This window comes from Ochotona princeps, chromosome X (assembly GCF_030435755.1).
Source record: "Ochotona princeps isolate mOchPri1 chromosome X, mOchPri1.hap1, whole genome shotgun sequence".
NCBI lineage: Eukaryota > Metazoa > Chordata > Mammalia > Lagomorpha > Ochotonidae > Ochotona > Ochotona princeps.
The window spans coordinates 1,661,997-1,688,417 of NC_080865.1; the positions used below are offsets into that span (position 1 = coordinate 1,661,997).

At 42.2% G+C, this 26,421-nt stretch overlaps 1 protein-coding gene across 8 annotated transcripts in view; it reads left to right on the plus strand.

Moving 5' to 3' along the window:
* Positions 1-25,679, plus strand: part of REPS2 (RALBP1 associated Eps domain containing 2) — a 238,279-nt gene extending 212,600 nt beyond the window's left edge. For 7 of the 8 annotated variants that reach the window (XM_058658823.1, XM_058658827.1, XM_058658825.1 and 4 more), the window contains 4 exons: positions 12,942-13,025; positions 14,314-14,459; positions 19,734-19,839; positions 23,536-25,679. In XM_058658823.1, coding sequence (XP_058514806.1) covers positions 12,942-13,025; positions 14,314-14,459; positions 19,734-19,839; positions 23,536-23,604 — 405 coding nt within the window. In that variant the 3' untranslated portion in view covers positions 23,605-25,679. The remainder of the gene's footprint in view (positions 1-12,941; positions 13,026-14,313; positions 14,460-19,733; positions 19,840-23,535) is intronic. The other variant, XM_058658826.1, reaches the window with a different exon arrangement.
* The last annotated feature ends 742 nt before the right edge of the window (positions 25,680-26,421 follow it).

Below are 26,421 nucleotides of genomic sequence, written 5' to 3' on the forward strand. Positions count from 1 at the left end.
GGTACCATTCAGCTGTCTCGTGTCTATTTCATTTTAGTATTTAGCCATTTGTTGTGTTGAAGTATAATTTTGTTGATCTTGGCAGATTTTGGGATAATCTAGACTGGCTTGTAACTCTAACAAGATATTTGTCGACATTTAAGGTGCAGAACATTTTTTTTCTTTGCGGGGGGTTGTGCAGGAAAATCCTCAACACCATGGTGAGGAGTGACTAATCTTTGTGTCCCACCCAGCAAGGCATGAGCCAATCCACGCCAGCTCTTTCCTGTCAGATTTCAAGCTCTACTTTCTGTTGTTTGTCTATTTATTTTAGGTTTTTTTTTTTTTTTTTTTTTTTAGTTTGTATGATTGTTTGTTTGCTGTGAGGGGTTTTCGAAGCGATCCCGATGGTCACTGCGAGGGAGGGCGGGGGTCCAGAGGTGGAGCCAGGCTCAGACCAGAGAGAGCTCTCCTCCCTGGTCCCGAAGGACATTTATTGTTCTTCTGTGTCTGCGGACCGCTCAGGGCTTCTGGTTGTCTTTCCGATGAAGTTGGTTTCTGCACGGTAGTGTTTGGACTTCTTCCATCCCCTGGGGAAGTAGAGAAAATTCTTAATATTGGGATATAGTACTTCCATGTGATGTGTATATTAAGGGTTTTGTAGATGGCATCAGACGGTGGCAAACCTCGGACCAAACTGCAAGATTAATACATACTTCCTGTTTCTTCTCTAAGTGGGAATCCCTGAATACCTTCACAGGCTTCATCCTGGTCTTTTTTCTTTTGTTAAACAGTAATTTCATTTTATTAGAAAGCAGGAGGGAAGGAGGGAGATAGAGATAGAGAGAGAGAGACCAACTGACAGACCCCTTTACACACTTTGTACCCACTGCTTTGCTTCCCATATTCCTGTAAAAGCCAAAACTGAACCAGAGCAAAGTTAGTAACCAGAAACTCCTTCTAGGTCTCCCCTGTGTGTGGGACCCAAGTACTCGAAGTCTGTTGCTCGCCAGGTATGTATTTGCAGGAATCCGGAGGAGGAGTGGAACTGGGACATGACACAGGCACTCAGAGAAGCATCAGTGTGAGCATCCCAGGCATCTGTCCCCGAGCCTTGCAACTTCATATGCATCCAAGTACCACCCATGCTAGCATGTTTGCTTCCCGAAATGACCTTGGTGCCCAGGCTTCTGCCTCACGTAGAGCATTTTGATTCCTGTTATTTTGCTGTGTGTGAGCTCCAGCTGCCTCTGCTTGCATATTCTTTCTGGTCTACCAAACTGTGATTTAGCCCCATAAGGTCATTTGCCTTGCTTCTAAAAGTGTCTAAATCTACTTAATTTTAACATTTTCATGCTCATGTTGCCATAGCTGTCATTACCTATCATTTAGCCAAAGAGCAAGAGAGATTCAGAGATTCAGAGAAGTGAGCTACTTGTTCTTTTAGAAGAGGAAGGCTAAAAGGTTTCTGGGGAAGTGCTACAAATTTAATAAGAAGCAGACATAGTGGCACAGCAGGTTGAGCCACCACATGGATACCACATCAGAGTGCTAGTTCAAGTCCTAGTACTCTGCTTCTGATCCAGCTCCCTAGTAATGTACCTGGAAACACAGAGGTTAATAAATGGGTCAAGTACTTGGGACCCCACCACGCATGTAGGAAATTGGATTGAGCTCTGGGTTTTTGGCTTTGGTATGGCCCAGCTTTGGCAGTCGTGGACATTTGGAGCTGATGGAAGACCTCCCCTTCTTCCTCCCTATCACTGTTTCTAAATAAATAAGTTGATCTTCTCTTGAAAAAGAAATTTGGTGAGAGAAGTCTTTCATTACAAGTTACAAAATTAACTATAGATTTACTAAGCAAACATTGATGATAATTTATCTCTTTACACAATAATAATTTAATAAATATGAAATATTTTTGTTTTAATCAGAGGTGCTTTTTATTACTATGAAGAGAATAGATTTCACAAATATAAAAATTACTGATACTTCCTTCTTTCTTTTTTCTTTTAATTTTTGTGATAAAATACTTTGTTTAGTTTATGACAGGCTTAATGTTTTACCAACCATAATGCTCAACAATTAAAAAGTAGAAAGACCATTGTTCTATAGGACTATAGAGAAGGTCTATAAACAATAATAAAATCATGTTAATTTCACTCTTACATTCAGGATTACTTTTCTATTCGCTATGTGAAGACAAATACAATGCTGATTTTAAAAGTACCTTCATGAGCTGTTTTTTTGCATAGTATCAAAGCTGTCCTGTCACTCTGGCATCCCATATTGATGCTGCTTCATGGCCTAGTTGCTCCCTTTCTGTTGTAGCTCCCTGCTAATATGTCTAGGAAAGCAGCAAAATGTGGGCCAGGTTCTTTGGCCTCTGCACCCATGTGGTAGACCCAGAGGAAACTCCTAGCTCCTGACTTTGGTCTAGCTCAGTCTCAGCTATTGCAGCTTGGTGGAGTGAACCAATGGATGGACAATCTCTTTTGTCTCTACCTCTCTCTAGCTCTTTGAAATAAATAAATCTTCAAAAAAGCAAAAGCTGTAAGAATCAGAGCACCATCCCCAATGCAGACTCTATCTATGTTGACTAAATTAGGCTTCCCGTTTTGGTCTGTGGGCCATATGTGATCTAGCAAAAGATCAATTAGGATGCTTCTGATACCATCTAATAGGGAACAAAAGCATCTTTTGGTAAATAAATTAATTAATTTGATGCATCTACAAATTGATTTCTTGATTTCTGAAATTTCACAAGCCATGAAGGCAATGAGATTACTTATTCTACTAATTTGTCCCTCACTTACATACCAGATGCTCCTCTATGTGTTTTCTAAATATTAACACATTTAATCCTCATAACAACCACGTTTGGTAGGTTGTGTGATTGTCGTAATTTTGCAGATAAGGAAAACAAGGCACAGAGAACTTCAGGAACTTGTCCAAGGCCACCCACAGCAAGTTAAAGATGGTGCATAATTCTAACCCCAGCTGTCTAGTCCCAGAGCACCAGCTCCTACTATCACAACCATGTCTCATGATGATTCTCTTAATAACTGAAATAACCGTTTTATTAGGCATAGACATTAGTTTATGAAACCTCTTAGGAAATCAGCAGTGAAATTACCTCACTGCTAGTGACTTGTTTTCATTCTTAGCTACCCCCCTCAAATTGTGCTCATGATACAGCTGTGTTGCATAAGGAATCATTTGCTGGCATCATTCTGGAAGATGACCGAAGTGCGTGTAATCAGTTCATCAGGTGTTCATGGAATGTGCTCACCTGGAACCCCCATTCTACCGATAGCTGTGAGAGCACAAAGAATGCGAAGTGATCCTGCAGTTCCTTCCATGTCTACTGAAGATAGTTAACACTTGACACCATCCAGTGTGTATTCCTTCATGATACTGACAGGAGAGGGCTTCAAAAGGCTCATGGGCAAAGGTGAATTCAATAAATATTTGGGTGAAAAAGTTTGAAATACATGTATAGTTTTCTTTCATAATGTGAGTTTCCATAACATGTGTTTCAATATACAGTTGTTTTTTTAAAATCCATGCACATTTTTCATAATTCCACACTTTCAATAATACATATTTCCATGAACTTTTTTGAAACTCCCTCATATATACCTATGTCATTTACCGTGTATCTCTTACACCTATGTCATATACCGTGTATACCATTTTCTCATGCTACATTGGCTAGGGTTGTAGGTAACAGCTCATCACCATGTGTCCCATAACAAAATAATCGCGTTTTTCCAAAGAGCTGATCAGTTATGATCTTCCTAGCCTCATAGCTTTATAAGAAAGAGAGAGACAGAGAGAGAGAGAGAGAGAGAGAGAGAGGGAAAGAGAGAGAGAGAGAAAGAGAGAAAGAGAAATCTTTCATCTGTTCACTTCCCAAATGGATACAATATCCAGGGCTGGGCCAAACTAAAGCCAGGAGCCTGAATAGATTTTGTATGTGAGTGTCAGCAAACAGGTATTTGAGCAATCATTTTCTGTATTCCCAGGCTCATGAGCAGGAAGTAGGATTGGATGTGGAGTATCTAGGACTTGACATAGGATGTGGGCATCCTAAGTTGTGATGTAACCTGTTGGACCACAACACCCACCCTAGCTATGGCTGCTTTCCAGGTTCAGGAGCAATGGAATCCTCATTTTTCTTCTCTGTCCATCCCCACCCTTCCACCCTGCCACAACTACCACCCAGTGACAGAAAACAGGAAGCACTCCTTATGATCAGGGGTGGATCAAGTGTGGTAGGGGGTAACGATGGGCTGGTACCCAGATGTGCTGTGGTATTGATGGGAAATGACCATGGAGGACAGAGGCCTAGTTCAGGGAGTTAAGAATATGGGCTCACAGTTCAAATCTGTCCCTACCTGTTGCTAGTTTTGTGCCTTTGGGCAAGTTGCTTAGTCCCTCTGCTTGTATCTCTTTATCTGTGCACTAGGGATAACTTTAGCATCTATCTTCATAGGGTTGTTGTGATGATAAAATCCTCTGCACTGCCCAACAAGTTTTGTTAGGCATCACCTAGGGGTGTGTTGGTAAACCTTCTTTCCTAGTGGCTAGAAGCCCCAGTTTGTAGCCTTTGTTGTCAATACTGACACCGTGGGGTGTTTCTTGTGTTTTGGTTTTGGTTTGGCAACACATCAGTGATGTTAGTCCAGGGTACTGTTTTTGTACAGCCTCAGTGTACTATTTGTAGTGGGGCGGTAGTTTGGAAGTTACTAGAGGCAAAACTTCCCTCCTGCTTATACTTCACTTTCGCCACTAGGTGGCACTGTAAGGACATTGCAGGAAATTGGCTTTACTAAATTTATTTGTTTTATTTGTAAAAATTATTTTCATTGAAGTATAATATGCAGATAGAAGAGTGTACACTGAATGTGCACCTCAATTTTTTTTACAAGATGAATACATGTATGTAATCAGCACTCGAATTAAAGAGCAGGATATTATTAACAACCCTAAAATCAACCTAATGCTATTTTTCAGTCCACATCTCCAGTGCTTTTTTTTTTTTTTGAAGATTTATTTGTTTTTATTACAAAGTCAAACATACAGAGAGGAGGAGAGACAGAGAGGAAGATCTTCTGTCCGGTCCGATGACTCACTCCCCAAGTGAGCATAATGGCCGGCGCTTTGCCGATCTGGAGTGCCAATCTGGAGCCAGGAGCCAGGAACCTCTTCCAGGTCTCCCACGCGGGTGCAGTGTCCCAAAGCATTGGGCCGTCCTTGACTGCTTTCCCAGGCCACAAGCAGGGAGCTGGATGGGAAGCAGAGACACCGGGATCAGGACCAGCGTCCACCTGGGATCCCGGCGCACTCAAGGCGAGGACTTTAGCCACTAAGCCACGCCGCCGGGCCCACACATCTCCAGTTCTTAGGATTGCCACTCTTGTAAGATTACAGATTAGTGTCACTTAATTTGCATGGAGTTGTGCGAAATGTACTTTTGTGTCTGATTACTTTTGCTTAAATGATGTTTGTGTGATCCAGCCACAGTGTTGTATATAGCTGACAGTTATCACTATGTAGTATTCCATTTTATGAACAAATATGAGCATATTGGTATTTTCTGCTATTGATCGATATTTGGGTGGTTGTGAGATTTTGGCAATGCATTTTTTACTGAACAATTGCTGTACAGGGTGTTGAGTGGATGTGTGTTTTCATTTCTCTCAGTTGTATACGTGAGAGAATTTTGGGGTCATATGTAGGTATATATTTAGCTTTAATAGATACTGTCAAGCCATTTTACAAAGTGTTTGTGCTGATTTACACTCCATCAGTTTTATTTTCATTGCAGTTCTACATCTAACTTTTACATAATTGCTATAGCTCCCTTTCTAGTCATCTATTTCTAATTGATTTTGTAAAAAGCCACCTTTTGAGGCCCATGCATGGCAGGTTGATCTTCCACAAGCAGTCCTGGCATCCCATATGGGCTCTGATTCAAGTCCTGGCTGCTTCCAGGGTGGTAGATAACACGTCCAGCAATGATCTGTTTGGTTTGGTGACACATACACGTAAGCATCCCTCTGTGACTTTACCAGAGAGAACATGAGTTGCAACAGATCCCTGCCAGAAGTCACCTTACCTGTGAGGCTGGTGTTTCTGACTCTGCAGGTGGTGTTGGAACCTGCCTGAGGGGTGAGGTGTGGCACGAGGCTCAGTCTTGGCTCAGATCTATTCTAGTACGAGAAACTGGACAGAAAAGAACAAAACCCTGGTCATGGCCAAATACTTTTCAGTTAAAAAAAAAAAAAGCAAATGGTAGTGTTTTAATTGTAGCAGGAAGCCTGTTTCAAGGACGTTTTCCATGATCAAATGAGAATTCCAGAGATCCTCATGGGACTTTGCCCTCCGACTGATAAATCTAGGGGCTAGTTGCTAGTTCTGTCACTGTCCACTTCCGCCCAAGTTGTTCCTGAGCTCTGCTAGTGTTTCTTGTGTTGGAGTGCTCTGCTAGGGAGGACCACTAGAGAGTGATGTTCCATGCCAGTCAGTGCGAAGGCAGCCAGCATCATCCGAAGTCCAAAAGGGCTTTGATTAACATGTATGATGTGTACACTTTTATAGGATGGAGTCGAATATTTCAAAACTGGTACATAGCAAAAACTCATCAAATCAGGTAGTTAGCATTCCCATTTCCTTACCTTGTGTTTGTGTTTCGTGCCTACTAGCTCCTTTCTTTTAATTATTCATAGGACATGTATTATGTCACCCTACTGTGCTGTGAAACGCTGGAACCTGTTACTTTTAATTGCTTATATATATATAACACACACATATATGTATATATATAGTCTCAGAGACAGAGAAAGAACTTATATCTGCCAGTTCACCCCCCGAAGTGGCCTTAATGGCTGGAGCTAGACTGGTCAGAATCCAGGAGCTTCCTCTGGGCCTTCTACACATGTGCAGGGGCCCCAGAGCTTGGGCCATCTGCTGCAGCTTTCTCAGGCACATTGGCAGGGAGCTGGGTCAGAGTGGAGAAGCTGAGACTTGAACCGAGACCCAAATAAGCCGCTGCAGGTTAGGCATAGCCAACTATGTCACAGTATTGCTCTTCAACTCTCCCCACCCATCACTTCTTTTTTTTTTTTTTTTAAAAAAGGTATATATTTATTTATTTTTATTTCCCTTGCCCCCTCCTCAAATCCCCCCCAACTGAATTCCCCTATATTATTACTATAGCATAGCTCTTCATAAACAGTCACATATTCATCATTGCGGGCATAGACAATGGCAGTGAGTCTAGCAGTCTATTGTCAAGATCTATTTAACGGTCTCATTGGGAGTCCATCTTTGATCTGCAAGTAGAGATGCATACCACACTGCATCCTCACCTCTGGATGTGACAGTCTCCATTACACAGTCACCACACATCCCCTTAAATGAAAAGCCACAATACAAAATCAACCACAGGAAGAAAAATAGAAATTCACAACACCATGAATTTTTCAAGAGGTTTTGATAGTTCAACAGTCCTGCATTGCTGGCGATCCCGCCACTCCAATCATGATGAAATCTCTCCCAAATCCACTGGCTGCTGTAGTCCACTAGTGTCCCCATCTGCCCAGATCTTCACTGCTGATGATTGGCTGGGGTAGTTGATCAATTTGTTCTGTCCTCCATCTTCTGCCATGGTACCAGGTGTCCTCTGGAGGCTCTGATGCACTGCCCTATCCTCCATGTACATTTGGATATGCTGTCCACTGCTCCGTCTGAGCCACTGAGGAGGCCCAGCTCTGACACATCCACTCCCACGGTCAGCCTATGGAACCTGCAATTCTCTCCATGGTTAGGATTCTGAGTCCAGCAGTTCAGTTGGAAGGGGAGCTCCCAAGAAACCTCTCAGGCCATTCCAGACCTGATTCTTGTGTGTGTTTTCCAATACAGGGTCTGGCACCATCTGTTACCTAAATCAGTCTACACACAATGGTAGTTGAAAGTGCTGGGTCAGTTCTGTCTCCAGCTTCGTGTTTTACAAAACCTGATGGATATTGGAGCCCAGCCCTATCCTGCCCACCCCATACTCAGCCTTCACATAAACCAGTGGGAGCTGCAGCCTAGTCGGGGCAACCCACAAAACCCCTCACCAGGCCCGCCCCTGCCCTGGTTCCTATTCTTGCCAGTATGTACAGCAGACTGGTCTGGTCTGTCCCACATCCCATTCAGCTCTCATACATGTTGATGGGTATTGAAGCCCACTTTGTCCCAACTAGCCCCACTATCCAATCCACCCTGGTGCTAGCGGGTGTCACCGTCTGTCTAGGCCATGCCTGCGCCTGACAGAAGTTGGTCGCTGTGCCAGCATCTGCCAGCTGATACCGTGGCAAAGCCCAATCAATCCACACCAACACTGGCTTATGCATGTATCAGAAGGTCAGCCCAGCCTGGCTTTTCCCTTATCCAGCTCTCTTCTAGGCCTTCGGCTGCAGCCCTGCCCCGTCTTATCTGCCCTCATCCCAGCTCCCATGCTCACCAGTGGGAGTGGTGGCCCAGCAGGAGGGCTTTCACAGCCCCCTCACTGGGGCCATCCCCACCCCACCCCCAATGTTTCACATGTGCTGGTTAGGTGCTGTGGCCCAGTGTGGCACAACCCGCTCACCTCGGCATTTGCCAGTGAGTGCTGTAGCCTGGCCAGGCCAGGATCACTCCCAATTCCAACTCACACTGGTGGGGGCTACGGCCTAACCCAGCCCTGCCAGCCCCCAATCCCAGCCCTCATATGGACTGGCTGGTATTGTGCCCTGGCCTGGCCTGACCCACGTTCCATTCTGGCACTTGGATTCGCCAGTTGGTGATATGGACTGACCCAGTCTGGCTTGCCCCAACCTACACCAAATGTATACCTGTGGATACCGTATTTTGACCGGGTCTGGGCCACTCCCCATCTTGGTTCTTGCACTCACCTGTAGGGAGTGTGTTCTGACAGAGGAGTTACCCAGGCTCCTCCATCAGGATCTCTCCCAGTGCCAGATCTTGCGCACACCTGTGGGTCCATGGACCAGCCCTACTTAGTCCACCTCCTGTCCTAGCAGGAAACTGTCTACTCCACTGCCCTTCTGGAGCCGCAGTCCTCCCTTCTCCCTACTCTGTTCTCTTAGTTCACCTTATTAGGCCACAAATCCTAAACATGCTAGAGTACTTTTTGTTTGTTTATTTGTTTTAGAGACTTAAAATGGCCAACATTTATTCACTCACTGTGCCTGTGGATCAGGACTGATAGGGGTGGTTTGATTGGGTAGTTCTAGCTCAAGGTCTTTCATGAGGCCACTGGCAAGACGTAATCCAGGGCTTGAGTTATCTGAAGGCTCAAGTGAAGCTAGGATAATCGACTTTCCTGGCAGTTCACTCACATGGCTGTTGGAAAGAGCTTTCACTTCCTTGCTTCTTGAACCCCAGGAAAAGAGAAGTCCCTGGTAGACAAGTCACCTCAGAACAGCGGGGAGAGAGCTGTAGCAGCCAGGTCGAGTGGATCTTGGTGTGGATACCACAGCACCTTTGATCGGAAGCTTCCTCTCACTTAGGTCCTACACATCTACCACGGTCCTTGATATAAGAGAGGTACAAGATAAATATCTGTTAATTGAATAATGAGTGAACAGAAGTATCTCTGGGTCTGTGTCCATTTCTGGAAAGCCACCTGACATTGGTTTCCCATCACCCATGGGAATGGGCAGTGCCATAGGATGACCCTCCATATCCTGAATGGCAGTGCCTTCCAAACCTATGTTTGATCGAGGAATTTCATTGCAAAATGAGAATACATTTGTCATTTGTTGGTGGGGGAGTTTATAAGGTACATCATCTTGAGTTTCAGTGAGTGTCTTTGCTTGAATTACATACTGGCTCGCTGAATCCTGCCTGAGTATGTGTCATTGCATGGGAAGCCATGAAGACAACACTGACTGCCATTTGCAATGTTAATTGTAAGCCAAATATTTCTTTTCCCAGAGTGAATCCTTAAATTTCAGTTCAGACAAATAAAATTTGAGATGAGGCCATTATAGCTGCAGAGTTGTTCCTCCCACCTTCTCAAATACTCAGAGGAAAAAGCGAGCCTTTGAGGCTCCTCTGTGTTCATGGATTGTCAGTCTTCCAGAATTGGTAACCTAGAGAAGTCTGAAGAAACAGCTGCCAAGCCTAATTGTGAGCCTCATACTATTTTCACAATACAAAGTGAGAATCTTTCTGTGAAGGGAGTGCTTATATGCCTAAATCACATCTTTAATTTTCTTGCCACGAGGCTGGTTTTCTTTCACTCTATCTCTCTGGGATTACTTTGGCTCTAACAAGGTTTTGCTTAATTCTGGGACCTTTCTGGTGCCTGTATTCTAGGTGCCTTCCATCTCCTCTGTGTTCCTTCCTCTGCCTGCTCAGTCCATGGGCCTTTTTGGAATGGGTCTTGGAGCAGACGGAAGGGGTGGGAGTTCCTGGGTTCTTCCTAAGGAGACCGATGTTAGATGCAAGCTGACTTGGCACTGTGGAATTGCCTCCTCCAAGTCACACACTAGAACATCCAGGACCTTGGCAGTTTTAGGAAGGCAAACGTGTACATGGAAAAAAATATTGTCAGTCACTTCTCACAGCTGCTTCCTCCTCTTTCTCCCCCTGCCCCAGTGCTGTTTCTGTTTTATAGAGATGATTAAGAAAAAGGAAGCACTGACAAGGACACTCTACTATTTTGTTCTGTTCACATTGAGAAAAGGTCAATTTATCATTTCCTTCATTATTTCCGTGAAAAGAAGGCTTCACTCACGTCTGCAGGGCAAAGAGTGTATAGCACTTATGTCCGCCTGATGATGGAGAGCTGACCAACTGAAAGGTGGCATGCTGGGGTCTGTCATTCCTGTCTCTGTCTCTGCTGGGGTATGTTGTTGCTTACCCGAGGGCTCTGAGATAAGTCGGTTGCATGCATGGGCTTGGGGTTGGCCATATGCCTTTGAAGCTATTAATTTCGGATTCTGAGTCTCGTTCTTCGGCATAGCCCATGGGGAAAATGGGCATGCGGGTAGTAGTTGGGCACTCACTCGGCCATGTATAAGGCAGCCATTCGACTCACAGCTCTTGGACTGTGTCTGGTTTTGAAAATCTCTTGGGAAAGGGAGGTGAATATTGTACTTACTCCCCAGAATCCTGCCAATGAACAGCACCTAGACAGCTTTGCTTGGATGTTTTTTAGGTGCTTCAGACTCAGGATGTCTAACACAAGCTCTGCCTTACCTCTGCTTCCGTGTCTCCTGTCCTGGGGACTGGCTTCAGTGCTCCTGTCATACTTGGGGCAGAGATACTAGGTACTGGAATTTAGAACATCCTTCATGAGCTCGCTTTTCGAGTCTCCTTTCCCATCATCCTGACATGTTGCCTCTTTAGCTGACTGAATCTTGCTTGTCAAGATTACACTGACAGTTTATCTTTACCCAGTCTTTGCTATTCCATGTGACCCATGCTTCCATGGCCACATGTCCCACCTTAGGCTATGGAAACACAGTTTTCTGGTCTTTTCTCTGCCTGGCCCACAGATTTCAAGCCAAAGTGTATGTCTTCATTCTTGGATGCCAACAGTAGCACAGTATTCAATTACCTGTAGAAGCTATTGAATACACATATTTTAAGTGAGTAGTACTCATGACTAAAAGTGCCTGAGGCTGTCATGCTGGCCTACCCAACTTGGGAACTTGACGCTTGTGGTCAGATCCTGCCATCTTGGGTGAGTTCCTGAACAGCTGCTCTTCATCAACAGGATAGGGCTAATAACCACTTCCTAGGACTGCGATAATGAAATGTGTGAAGACATGCCAAATGCCCAATGTGTGGCACATAGTAAGTGTTCCATGTGTCACAGTGTTAATAAAATAACAGTAAATCTACAGCTATTCTTAATGGTATATACCTGGATTAGAAATATATTGAGAAAATGTATTTGTATTAGAGATCAGGCACTCAGAGAGTGCCTGTACAGTGGTTTTAGAAGAGATGGGGAATTGGTTGGGACAAAATGTAGGAGCAAATGGGATTACTTTGGGAAAGAATGAACAGAGAGAGAAAACTGGAAAGATGGAATTGAAGATGAAACTTTGGGAAATCCTGTATTTGAGCAATAAGAGAAGCCAAAACAAGAAAAATAAAATGATTACAAGTGGGAGTTTGCAGTTTCACACATGCAGGGGCAGGGATTTTAAAAGGGCCGTCAGACCATGCTGAGCAGGTCAGTGGAGAGGAGAGTTGAGAGACAGTCTGATTCTGTGAGATGGGAGGAGGCACCGTTTGGAAGCAGCAGTTTGAGTAGTCTGTAGAGGAAGCCACACCTGCAGGAAGTTCAAAGGATAGGAAAGTGACCCAAGCGGCACACTCAGACACTATGTTGTGCTACAGTGTGTATTTTTGTAATGCAAATTAATGTCTGGGTAAATAGAGGGAAGATTGGTTATCTACCATTCAGTGGTTTAACCTTTCACATTACTCTTCTCTCCATACACCCTCTTCCTTTTATAAAGGTAAAGAGCCACACTCGGTGAAATGTTTCTTAATTAGGAATTTAACATTTTTAAAATTGCACTGTTTTTTATGGTGATCATTTTTTCTTTTGATGCTTGAATTAAAAATCTTTGATTTTTCAATTATTTTTTCTGATTAGCCTCATTACTTTTAGAATTTGATCTGATGAAGCACTAATGTTTTTAATAGTAGTATATATGTCCAGTTACAGTTACAGTAATCTATATGTGCTGACTCCTTGTTGCAAGCTTGAACATACTGGAAGCAGGTGTGCGAGACAATAGCAGGGTCTGTGGAAGCATTGTTTTCCAGGGATCAGAGGACCATGTTTCTAAATCACTTTTCCCTTCGTGACTGTTGTCCTGAGTGTTGTGTCTTACATACTTGGTTGTGCTTTTGCGTTTCTGTTCTCTTATCTATTGTTACAGGCTGAGCAAGTATCTGAGGCTGAGTTACTCCCACAGCTGAGCAGAGGTCCTTCACAGGCTGGAGAAAGTAGTCCAGCAAAGAAGGTAAGGCCAATGTGCAGATGCTATTCTGATGGCATTATGAGCCCTGCCCTCTACTAACAGATGCAGGGTTTTAAGGTTGCCACATTCTGAAAGGAATCCCAGCAAGCCTGACTTTCTGGAATGTGAATTCTTCATGAAGAGTAGGAGCCTGAAGATTCCTGGGTTTCACCTTTGATGTCGCTGACAATTTATCCTGTCCCTCAACCTTCTAGCTAAATCTGGTAGCCTTTTGATCTTTTAACAAGATCAAAAAGTCCTATGGGAAGGGACACATGCCTTTAGTGATGCCTCACATGTGACCCAGCCTCTATGACAGTTTCATGTGGGATAGTCTCCCCTTCTTCTTCTCTGTATACTCTGTCTCCTCTGGTACTCCGGCATCTTCACTTCTACCCAGCAATGCCATTGACTCACCTGCCATCTGCTCAGTAGGTACCCGTCAATCAGCCTGCTTCCCACCCATCTTCTTCCCTTGTTCTATATTCTCATTCTCTTGCAAGCCCTTCTTCCATCAGAGAGAGTGGGTTTTGATTCAGGAACAAAAGTGAGGAAAGTCATTCAGTAAAGCAAGCCAATTCTCTCCTTCCAGAACACTCCATATCTCTTTGGCCCAACTTCATGTTGAAATCAGGAGTAAGAGAATGATGGTTTTGCGACTAAGGCCTTTATAAAATTCAAAATTTATATTCCCAAAGTGAGCCAGGAGCCATTTTGTCTGCAGCTAGAAAAGGCTTTGTTCTCTGAGATATACACAGGGTCTGTGTGAGTTTTAAATGACAAGAAGCAACAGAATGCTTGAAACCTGGGGAAAAGAGAGAAAGTGAAAGAAACAAAAAAGCAGGACACTGGACCTGACATCCTTCCAGATGTGAAGAAGAGGTAACTCAGGATCTGTGGGCTCCCAAAGGCAAGGCAAGGTGCATGCTTTGATTAGTTCATCCAGTGTTTGTGTGTTGGAATATTAAACAATATCCCATATATGTACAAGTATTGCATTTTATTGAAAATTCAAATAATAAAGCAATAAAAAGAAGTAGGAATGAAGAAAAGACTAAAAGGAAGAAAGGAATGAGTACAGGCAGGCTGGTAGGCCCTTGGAATCTGATGCCAGTGTCCCTCCAGTTCTTGCCAAACCAAGGATCAGCCATGTATCCTCGCCTGTGCATTTTGAGTACAGAAGCCATCCGATCTTGGAGCAGAGCTAGAAGAGCGTGGAGCATTGACATAGTGGGTGGGGAAGCATTTAAATTTTAACTTTTTGATTTTTATATTTGTTTTTAATTCATAGGATGCACCATATTCTCAGCCCCCTTCAAAGCCCATTCGTAGGAAATTCAGACCTGAGAATCAAGCTACAGAAAACCCAGAGCCTTCTGCCATTGTAAGTGGGCCAGCTTCGACAGCAACAGTGAAGCCTCATCCAATGGTCCAGAAGTAAGTGAGCCAGGCAGATGAGAGCGACAGGAGGAACTTCCCTTTAAATCTGCAAATATATGTATCTGTAGCCATGTTTATATTCACAGTCACACCTGTGGGAAGATTTGATAGTTGTAAGTCTTACCTTACTCACCTTTCTGATGGGATTAAAGTCACCATCACATAAAAGAAAGCTTTATGAGCTCCAGGATTCAGCCTGAGCCAAACAGGCAGGCAAGTCCTACGCTGTGTTTTTTGGTTTGGTTTAGATTTTTCTCCCACACCTCTTCCTTGTGCTGGTCCAGATTTTCCTAGCAAGAAGACAGTATTATATGTGGCACTTTGCCCTCTTTGTCTTATTTCATGTTCCCTTAGAGAAAATGACTAGCTCCATGACCCACAACCCCAATTTGTAGTGGATGTGTTGTGTGATTATTTTTAATCCCCGTGAAGTTTCTGTTGTTGACCCTTTTCAACACAGAATGGAAACATCCAAATCCTTTGTTAACATCTGTATAACTGGGAGCAACATGTAACAGTGAGAGAGGGAGACTCCTGGGGACATGGCCAGGGACTGATGTGGCAATGCTCAATGCCCTGGGCAAACCAGCCTCTCGATTGGCCTTTATTGCTCTTTGGCGAAATTAAATGAGATGTTGCAAGCAGACTCCTGCTGCTGTCACTTGGCTTCAGTGAGCCTGATTGATCACAAATGTAAACTACTGAAGAGCATCCCAACACTACTGTAGGGGCCCTGCAAACCTCAGTGGCTCCTGTGGACTTTCTTTTGCTTACATCCGTATGGGAAAAGAAACATCATGCTCTGTGGGTGCTATTCTCAATGTGCTTTTGAAGCCCAAGTGTCATTCTGCATCTCTGTACCCTTCATCTGCAGATTTTTTTTTCAAATGGACAGTTTCTTGGAGGTAACAGCTCATAAAGGAAATATACATTGCCTTTCATGTTCCCTGAGACTTTTAGCCATCTTCCAGTGACCTTCAATCTTGGAGGTTAGATACCAGCGACAAGGTGGCTAAATTTTCTTCTGTGTTATACCTCTAGCAACCCACTTGAATCTCCATTTCACATTAATATTCAGTAGTAGGTACAGTGTCCTCCAAAGTGGGCGATAGGGCCCTGGGTGTTCACACAGAGGTCTTTTGTTTTATGAAATAGCTTTGTTGAAATATAGTTTATATGGAGTTCCCTTTAACCTTTTAAATTACAATTCAATTGTTTTTAGTATATTCACAAGTTCAAGCAGCCATCGCTACAGTCTAATTTTTGGACATTTCACCATCCTATAAAGAATCTCTGTGCTCATTGGAAGTCTTCCCCATTCCCCTTTTCTCCTCCAGCCCTGTAAAGAGCAAACTATTTTCTTTGTGGATTTCTGGCCATCTCATATAAATGGAATTATGCAACATGTCTTGTGCCTGTTATGTTTTAATCAGTGTTTTTAAAATTCACCAATGACATAGCATGAATCAAAACTTAATTATTTTGTTTCCAACTAATTTTCCATTGCATGGGTATATACCCCATTTTCTACATTCATTTATCAGTTATTTGGTGGACTCTTGGCTTATTTGCACTTTTTGGCCTATAAGAATAATGCTATTTGTGTAAATGTTTTGGTGTGGATTTATGCTTTCATTCTACGTGGGTATACAAGGATACTTTAAAACGTTCAAGGAAACTGAACTTTATTTTGGTCCAAAAAATTTGAAATCCTCATAATTCTCATAATACCCATTTCTGTGGGCTCTTGGGAGACTCTGTACCAAAATCAGGTTTGCATTCCCTCTCATGAGCATTTCGCTTATCCGTGTACGTAGCACCCGAGGAGTGAGGTCGCAGGTTTGTTTGATAGCTTCATGTTTAGCATTCTGAGGAACTGCCAAACCATTTTGTTGCAGTGGCTGTACTATGTTATGTCTCTACCAGCAGTATCACCTCTTCATTTTTTGTCAATAGTATCTGTTTTGTTTTCATTAAAGTCACCCTACTGAGTACAAAGTGGTATCTTTTTGTTGTTTTGCTGTGCATTTCCTCAGTAACTGATGCAGAGAACCTTCTTATGTGCTGATTGAGCTTTGGTATATGTCTGCTTTAGGGAAGTGTGCATGTATCTCCTTTAACTAATTTTAATGCGATTATTAATCTATTTTGACTTCTAAGTTCCTTATATTTTCTGGATACAACTCCCTTGTCAGATATTTGATTTACAAATATTTTCTACGATTCTATGGGATTGTCCTGTTTTTGTAATGGTACTGTTCATAACAGGAGAGATTTTAATTTTGATGAAATCCAGTTTATGTTTTTGACCACTTATATTTTGTGTAAGATATCCAAGAAACTATTGCCTACTACAGGGCATAATGAGTTTCTCCTGTGTTTGCTTCTAAAATTTTGGCAGTATTCAGTTGACAGTGAGACATATAGTCTAGTTTGTGTTCCTTTTGTACATGGCACGAGAGTATGAGCCAACTTCACTTTTTCTGCACCGCTACAGTGAGTGTCCTTCCTCATGCTGTTCTCCTACAAGTGGTATCCAGTTGAGAGAGATTAGTGCTTGCCAACAACACATTTAGTGGTATAAATAACAGGGATATAAGCTTTGAGGTAAGGGACTTCACACAACTTCTTATTTTAGTTCTCAGACCAGCTTATTTTGCGGTGGTAAAAAGGGACATAGTCTTCTTAATAATCCCTGGAAAGAAAAACAGCCAGCCACATGATGTTTAGTCTATGTAACCCTGGATTCTGGGAGGGAGCGAAGCTTTGATGCCGTTGGGCATCCACTGTATGCTGTAATTTAGCCTCTGTCCTATGCATCTAGAGTGTCATCCTTGAGAAAGTTGAGAAGAGTCACAAGTCATTTCTGTAGGGCTTAATTCTCTGCTGCCACACCAATCGAGAGAAGCTAAAAAAGGTAGACCAGCTGCAAGATGGTCATCAGCTGTGAGAAAATCAGCATCAGAACTGACTCACAAGAGTGAAATTCAGCTTTACACACTGCCATTGGCTACTTAACACAAAGGAATTAATAAGGTTTTGTCTTTCACTGAACTGCTAAGTGCAGATTACAAATAATAAACTGATTTCAGATTGCATCATTTGTAAGAACAGAACTAGGCTTAGAAATAGTTTGGCTTAGTTGTTTGTCTCCCCTGCCCACTTTGCACATGTCTGCTAAACATGGTCTTTTGGAGGTAGATGACATCATTTGACAGTACTGTGAGTGAGCCCGTGCCAGCCTCTGTGGCCTCTTCTCTCCTGGGGAACCTGGGGGGATTCCCAGCAACCACTATGGCAGTGCTGCTTGACCTTATGATGGTCTCAATATGGTTGCCATTCTTTTCTCCTTTCCTCTTTAAGGCATGGTGGTATTGGAATGTCTGTGGGATTGATGATTGGTTCCTCTGATGAAAACCTACCATTTTCAAGTAGAGAAAAGGGAGAACAAATTTAGTTCTTAGAAACAGTACTCAGAACTGCTTCAGAAGTCAGGGCACAGGGTGAAGGCTAAGAAGATTTTTTTGCATGTAGAGAAACCAGTTTATATCTTTGAAAATATTGGTTTAACTGCCTGAACAAAAGCCAGGTAATAGTGGCCCCTGTGGCACAGAAATTGCTTTCTTTCTCATGTAGAAGTCTGAGTGGTTCAGAAGGGTAGGAGACCTTTATTAAGCAAGTCAGGCACCTTGTGTCTTCTTGTTCTAGATCCTGTTTGCCTTCCAGGGAGAAAGAACAAAATGGAGAAAGACCAGATTATGTGTAAAGGACACAACTCAGAAATAGCACATATCACTTCTCTATGATCTCATTGTCCCAAAACATGGAACATGATTTCACTTACCTGCAACAGAAAAGGCCATCATTTCTTGTTGGGCAGTCATGTGCCTAGCTCAGAGGGTGGTATATTCCTGAAAATATATTTCTGAAAATAAAAGAAAACGAGTGAAGGTTTGGGGAAGTATTCCACTAGAAGGCCTGGCACCTCAGAGTTAGTGGGTAGTGTGACATGTGGATAAAGTGGGCAAAACAGAAGTGTGCTTGGCTCACCTTTCTCTCTGGAGACTGATTCAGTTATGGCCCTGTCGGGAACACTGAGTAGAAAACTAGGAGAACCTGTCTGGCAAACCCTAGAAGGAACTCTTACAGAGGATGAGGCAAGTTAAATGTCTTACTGAGCCCCCAGAGGGGTTCTGCGGCTCACATTACTGTCTAAATTTGGGCCTGTTCTTGTCTTTGCTTTACTTCAGGTTCCTTTTGGTTATAAATAATAAAAAGTAACTTGAGGTAGCAAAACCAAATCCTTTATTGAAAGAGAAGTGATTTGTGGAAGTCAGACACGTGGGGTTGAATCAGAAGAGAAGTTTGAAAGGTTTTTTTTTGTTGTTGTTGTTTTTACTCCTTCTGATTCTTCTTCACAAAACTTCTTTGCAGTTTTGTTCTGGGAAATCTCTTCCCTTCAGCTCCAGGGATTCTGTTCTCTAGGAATTTAACATCTCTTACTATGAGATAAAAGGTTGTAGGTAGGTTATACCTATGGTGAACACATTCATTTATCATTCTAACTTTGTACAGAGAGACAAAGAGAGTAGTAGTAATATGTAAGGCCAAAAAGTAGAGACAATAATTGGTTAAATAGGACACACAGCATCGTTGTTACATCTATTCTGTGAATTTACCATGGAGTTAACTTGGCAATACTGATATGAAAAAAGTAATCTGTGTTTCCCTTAGGTGCCACATATGTGTGCTGCTGCATGTGTGTGCATATGCGTGTATGTTCAGCCATTCATGCCTCATGATAAAGAAATAAGGAAGAATTAGGCAGTCTTGATAAGTTAACACAGGATTTTTGCTAAAGAGAATGTTCTATTATTTTCCTTCAGGCTTGTCCAGAGGGGCCACCTGCAGGTTTTTAAAATGCCATTGATACTTACATAAAAAGGGCATTCCGGTTACCGAGGTTTGTTAGGAAGAAATGCTTATTAAAATATCTTGGAATAAATGGAACACAAATGTTTGAAAAGGTCCAATTCACAGCTTTTATTCATGTTATAAAATGTGAATTACTTCAGGTGTAAATAATTCACCTTGGCAGTTTTTTTTTTCATTTTGTGTGTGTGCCTGCTGCTTGCCTGTGACTATGAGATTTCATTTTTAGAGCCCTGTGATGTTAATCCCTTGTTAGTTTACAAGCTCTGATGCATCAGAGTGCTGTGAGAGCCTAGACACATAGTTGCTGCTCACAGATACCTTTGTGCTTTCTTGTAGGCAGTCTTCCAAACAGAAGAAGGCCATTCAGACTGCCATCCGCAAAAATAAAGAGGCCAACGCAGTGCTGGCCCGCCTGAACAGTGAACTTCAACAGCAGCTCAAGGTAGGCAGTACTACTCGGATTAGGATCTGTAGGCTTATCCTTGAATAACCCTACCCCTTCTCCACCCCCAGCATTGCCTGATCACCCGTGCTGGTAAGACTTGCCTTCTTCTCCAGCCTCTTTTGGAAGATGCCTTTAAGCTCCATGGGTTGGTTCTTGCATGCTTTACAGGAAGGTTAGTAGTGTTACTAATGTAGACTTCTAAAAGAGGCTTTTGAAGCCATTTCTGTTGATCAAAACTTATAGGTAAGAGCTTGGTTGTTTAGAATCTCTCTGGTTCTATGAAGATATTCTGTGAAGGTACTTTGAAATGTTCATGATAAATGGAATTAAAGCATAAGCATATTTGAGTGTATTTTTTTTGAAATCCACACATAGTTTCTTTGTGATATGCAATTCCATAATACTTATTTCAGTGGTATTATCAAAGGCTAGCCCTTCCTCTTAACCTTGAAAATGGTTCTAGCTTCACCTTCTCAAAGGCAGTATCATCAGCTATTTCCTTTTAGTCTAGTTGGAGTTCTCAGACTGGAGGCCCTTCTTGTCTTCTGCTTGGAGGAAGAGGCATGTGGGTTGGGGGCTGCAATGGTGGTTCAACAGGTTAATCCTCCACCTAAAAGTGCTGGCATTCCAAATGGGCCCCACTTCATGTCCTGGCTGCTCCACTTCTGATCCACGAGTTCTGCTTGTGGCCTGGGAAAGCAGCAGGGGATGGCACAAAGCCTTGGGACCCTGCACCCATAGGGGAGACCCGGAATTGCCTCCTGGTTGCTAGCTTTGGCTTGGCTCAGCTACAGCTATTACAGCCATTTGGGGAGTGAACCAGTAGATGGAAGATCTTTTTTTCTCTGTTTCTATTTCTCTCTGTAAAACTGCCTTTAAATAGAAATGAATCTTAAAAGCAAGAACGTGCATTTCCTCTCCCTGTTTCCGGTCCAGCATCATGTCCAGTTGTGCCTGTTGTATTGCTCATCCACATGTTATCTGCTTTACTCTTTTGAGGAATGAATTTTTAATCCTCTGCCTGGTGGAAAGAAATATCCGGGAATCTAATTCCTCCTGAAACACACTTGCAAACAACACTAATTTTGTCCCATCTCCCTGCATTCATTCAGTCCCACTTTGACAGGTCAGTAGTGCTGCCAATTTGCATTTCTCAGGGATTCTCCTGTGTCATACCAGATTGCTTCTTGCTTCTGTCATCAGCTTGTGATTCGGTTTTCTTTACTTGGTCTGTATGAGTCTGGATGTTCTAGGTCTAGCGAACATCAGTCTGAAGAATCATCAGAGCAGACCTCTAGTCGCAGCTTCTCAGTCAGTTCCCAGATTCAGCTTGTTTACTAATGTGAAACTCCTTGAATGAAGGGGCGTCTAGGCCTCCGAAGGGAGGGCCTTGGCTGCTTATTTTGGCCTCTCTAGAATGCGTACTTGAAGTAGCTGCTGCCCACATTCCCATATGTTTCTCCTGGATTTGCTGTCATTTATCTTTTGTCAGTTTGTTTTTGCACTTACAATTTTCATTGCTATAATTTCTTCCTTTTTTTGTCCTATAGATAAATGGCACTCCAAAGTTCTTTCATTGTTTGAGTGGCACCCAAGGGGATATGGTATGGAATCTGGCTAGGGTCAGTCCTCTGTCTTTACTTGAACTCCATATTGTTTTTGTTGTTTTTTTTTTAAAGATTTATTCATTTTATTGCAGCCAGATATACACAGAGCAGGAGAGACAGAGAGGAAGATCTTCCGTCCAATGATTCACTCCCCAAGTGAGCCGTAACGGGCCGATGCGCGCCGATCCGAAGCCGGGAACCTGGAACCTCTTCCGGGTCTCCCACGCGGGTGCAGTGTCCTAATACATTAGGCTGTCCTGGACTGCTTTCCCAGGCCACAAGCAGGGAGCTGGATGGGAATTGGAGCTGCCGGGATTAGAACCTTGCCCATATGGGATCCCTGGGCTTTCAAGGTGAGGACTTTAGCCGCTAGGCCACGCCGCCGGGCCCTCCATATTGTTTAGTTGGATGATATCTGCAAAGTCCCATTACTGTGAGGACCACATCTACTTTATTGAGACCTAAATGCGTATCTCAAGTGTTGCATCCCTTCCTCTGAGCTCTAGATAGACATGTGCAATTTATTGTTATACATCTCAGATGGTTAATTTCTAACCCTCTCCTTGAAATTCCCATTTTTATGCAATCTCCTTTGTCTCAATTAGTGCTACTACCTGATGGCCACTGCCTTAATCCCAGGGTTTGGAGTCATCATCTAATTTTCCTCTTCTCCCCCATCAACTTTATCAGGAAGCAATTTTTTTTTGTAGATCAAATATGTCCAGAATTCTTCTACTTTTCTTTATTTTTATGGCTTGTATATTGATCAAGACCATCTTTATTTCTTGCCTGGATCCCTGTGTGAACCTTGCAATTGCTCTCTTGCATCCATTTTGTCTGCAATAGCCAGAGTGAAAATTGTGAATTATAAATTGAGTCACAAGTTATAATAGTGACTTCTGATCTAATGTGATTGGAAGTCCCATGGTCTGGGTTCTGACTGAATCTTGAACTTCATCTCCTATCAGTATCTTCCTTACTCTCTCTACTCTGGTCATGAACGTTTTTGCTCATCAACTCACCAAGCTGATTGCCCCCCTCCGGGTCTTTATGTTGTCATGTTGTCTTCAGCCATGAATTTCTCCCTTGTCTCCATGTGGCTTCCTCCTCATTTCACCCAAGTCTCTGCTCAAATTGCATCACCTTTGAGAAGTCTTCCTTCATCACCCCCTCTGCTCTCTCCTGGATTTAGTCTGTTACCCTATTAAGTTATATCATGTTATTTATTTGCTTCTAGAAGTTTTGTTCATGAACTTATTATATTGCCTTTCCATTACCATTTGAATGTAAGTCCAATGAGTGAGAGTATCAGTCTTGTTCATTGCTGATGCCATCACAATCAGGATACTGTTTGACGCATAGTAGATGGGTGGATTGGAAGGTGGGTCAGTAAGGGCTTGTTGAGCACTATGCTGACTACTGGCATGCTACTGGTTCTGGAGCATCTCTGAATTGAATCTTTATACAAAATTCTTTTCTATCTCTTCTAATTCTACTTCAAAGTATTTTTGTGCCCCCTCTCTTCATGCCAAAAAATAATCTGTTTTAGTGTGCAAACTTAAGTTTTTAAATACCAAATGGCCATCCCTCTCTTCTGCATTTTAACCATATTTTGTGCAGAAGCTTGGATGAGACTTTGGTGTAGTGGTGACCAATGCACCTTTCCATCCTTCAGACCCGAGTGTGGTGCTAGAGTAGAAGCCAATAATTTCCACTAATGCTTTAGTTCTAGTGCCTCACCTTTCTGTGTTGTTGGGAAGGGTCAGAATTTTTTCTCTACTTTCTCCTAATAAGTCTTTTCATTTTTATTGTCACTCTGTCAGCTCTGGATCTGTTAAAAATGACTAAGACTAAGGTGAGGCAGAAGGGGTCAGTTAGTTTCATTTTGTCATATTCAGAGAGGAGTTGTAAAGCCCTCTTGTCACCGTCTTTAAATATGATACATTTCAGCTCACTTATTCTTGATTTGTGTAGCACTTTTTCTGGGTTCCATTATAAGTATCCTTTGAATATCTGATAAAGTGGAAATGAGTCCAGGAATGACCCCTTTACTCTGTGTTTTTCTCCTCTATTTTGTGTAACTCAGGAAGTTCATCAAGAACGGATTGCATTGGAAAATCAATTGGAGCAGCTTCGTCCAGTCACTGTGCTGTGACCTCCCAAGGTTCCAGTGACAGTGGGTGACCTTGTCTGCCAAGATGTTTTCTTCAACGCTTTGAGCCCAACTACTTGTTATAGATGTCTGACTATGTCAAAGCTGTGAGCAGCAGAATATAATCTGTATGACCTTTTCTGTTGCACTTCACTTGTACATTTCAATGTGGTAGAAAAAATGCTTCAACTGATTATCACACTTGAAATTATAATGAAGATCAGTGAAATTTATCCCCATTTCGAAGTACTTTCTCAAGGTGTTAGATGCTGCTCCCTACCCTAAATCACTCCTTTAGCAAATACAAATAATTTAGAGCATTATTTATTTAAAGAGTTTATGATTTGTACGAAATCTTTAACCAAGTACCTACAGGATGCTTGTTTTATTTTTGTATGTATACTACATACATGCAGTTGGTTTCCTGAATAATAAGGTTTCCAACTTGATAGTCTTTGGCATGATGATAATAAAAACAAAAGTTAAAATGAAAAGCATCAGATTTTGCTTGGCACTGTGCCCTCCACCACTATATGCCAAAAATTGCTTCTCTAGTGCCATTTTATATTATATCTAGCTATAAATAATACATAATTGTTGTTTTCTATTGAATGTCAAATACTTTTGGGGTCTTTACAACTTTGTGAGTGAAGAACGTGTCAGTGAGCTATTTAATTTGGCTAGTATAGCCCATCAATGCAGATCACTCAGTCCTTTCATGTCAATTTTTGTGCAAGAAGCCATCTACTTTAACTGTCTCAGTGATCAAATTAAATAAATATTGCAAGATATCTACTTTTATCCTGCATGAGATAACATACCTATAAATGCATGAGTTTGGAAGCCACCATCAGCTGTGAAAGGCTGCTGAGACAGTTTGAATGGATAAATATTTGTTGTTTGAACCCAGGTATACAGACTGGGGAAGAAAGGACTGGCTTTAGCATCAATCCAGCAATCTCTCGTAGTTACTTTTGTCCTTATCATAACCCAGATGCTGAATGTATTGGAGATAAAGAAATAAGAAAAGAAAGCAGACCTCACACTGGACATTTGACTCTTTTGGTCTCTGTGAAGTTCACCCTGGGGAAGTAATTGGATTCTGTCAGGCTCAAGATGAGCTCAGCTAACTTCAGTGCTGGTGGTGCAAAGCAGTTAGCTTAAATTGAAGAAGCTGTTGTCCTGTAGAAATGCATTTAGCTGCTGTTTCCCCTAGAGCCCTAGTTGGAATGGGGCCGGCCCTACAGAGTCAGAGGTTACTGATTTTCCTCCCAGGGGTGTCAGCTTTAACCTCACTTTCAGAGATCATCAATGTCTGGAAGTGTTGCCTTTTGTATATTTTACTAATTTAGCCATTCTTATGATACTAGAATTGGGTATATCTAGCACTTTTATGAAGTTTTTTTTGGATAAGTTTGCAATATGTGATATGAAGTCTTTGGTTTCACAAGTTTAGAGCTTTTAGAAAAAGTGGGCATTTGTTGAATGTTTTCTTACTTCATTGGCAAGCTTTATCTGTTACTTGATGGCAGAAGCAAAAGGCTTAAACACATGATTTTTTTTTTCAAAGAAAAGCACAATCTATTCCGTGCATATCTGAGGGTTTTGAATCATTGTGTGTGTGCATATGAGAGAGAGCCTGAAACTTGAACTGTTTCTCTGTTTCTCGGCTGTCCTTCACATTTCTCTCTCTGTCCACGGCCGCCTTTTTTGTTCGGGTGGGGTAAGATTGGGAATGAGTTTAAAAATGTCCTAAGATCGTGAATGGGTCAATGCAGGTTTTCAAGTAACCTCATTTCTCATGTTCCGAGGTCTGGAGGCTGCAACAAATTTGATCAAGTCTTCTCATTGCAGATATTTTACAGCATGTTTCGTTTTTGGTACATCCTATCCAGGAAAGACCAGCATATGCACTTTACCTCATAATCTCCTGGAACATATGTACTCACTCAGAATAGCACTTCATATCTGCTAGCCAGACATATGAACTAAGGAATGTTAGTCTATACTATGCATTTAAAAATATTGATGTGCTGTTTTCCCATGAAGCCAGTGACAAAGTGAGCCAAATTAGGAGGTTGGAGTTGTTTGGTTTTCGTTAAAGGAAAAAAGGTTGAATTAGCTGATCAGAGCCCCCAAGTTTCATAATTTCACCAGTATTTTAAGATAGGTATAGCATTAAAGCACAAACCCAGCCTTATTGACTGAACTTAATTTTGACCACAGTTTATTGGTTGCTTATAAATGGATTTTTTTTTATAAAAAGGCATTTATGTGTATGTGTAGAAACACATTGTTCTTACCTAAGCAGTGTTCCTGCTTTCTTTCGGTTTTCTTGGGGTGTGCGCTTTTAACCTTAGGCCTGTTCATAGTGCTGTGGGCCTCTAATGTGATTTGTAGAAAGGCTAGGTTATTAAAATCACCACAAAAATACCTCTTCTATAAACCACTCCAAAATCAGATCTTCTTTATTGGCAGAATTCTATAGTCTGAAGATTGAAGTTGCTCCCATCCATGGGGCTTTAGTTACTTTGTTGTTCAGTGCTCTTCCTCCCTAAGGATCTTCCAGTCCCATGGAGGAATGCACAACAGGAGATGAATATGGGCTTTTAGGGCTTCTCAGCGTCACGTGTATGTCACACGTCACATTGGCTCTCTCTCTGCCTAGCAGGTATAAAGCAAAAAGCAGAAGGTGGCAATCTAGAGTGGATGTATATATTGTGAGCAAGACAAATATTTGCATTAGTTGAAAGGATCTTGGTTGCTTTACAAATATTAGGCAATAAATGATATAAAAACACGTGAAAAGTATGGATTTGC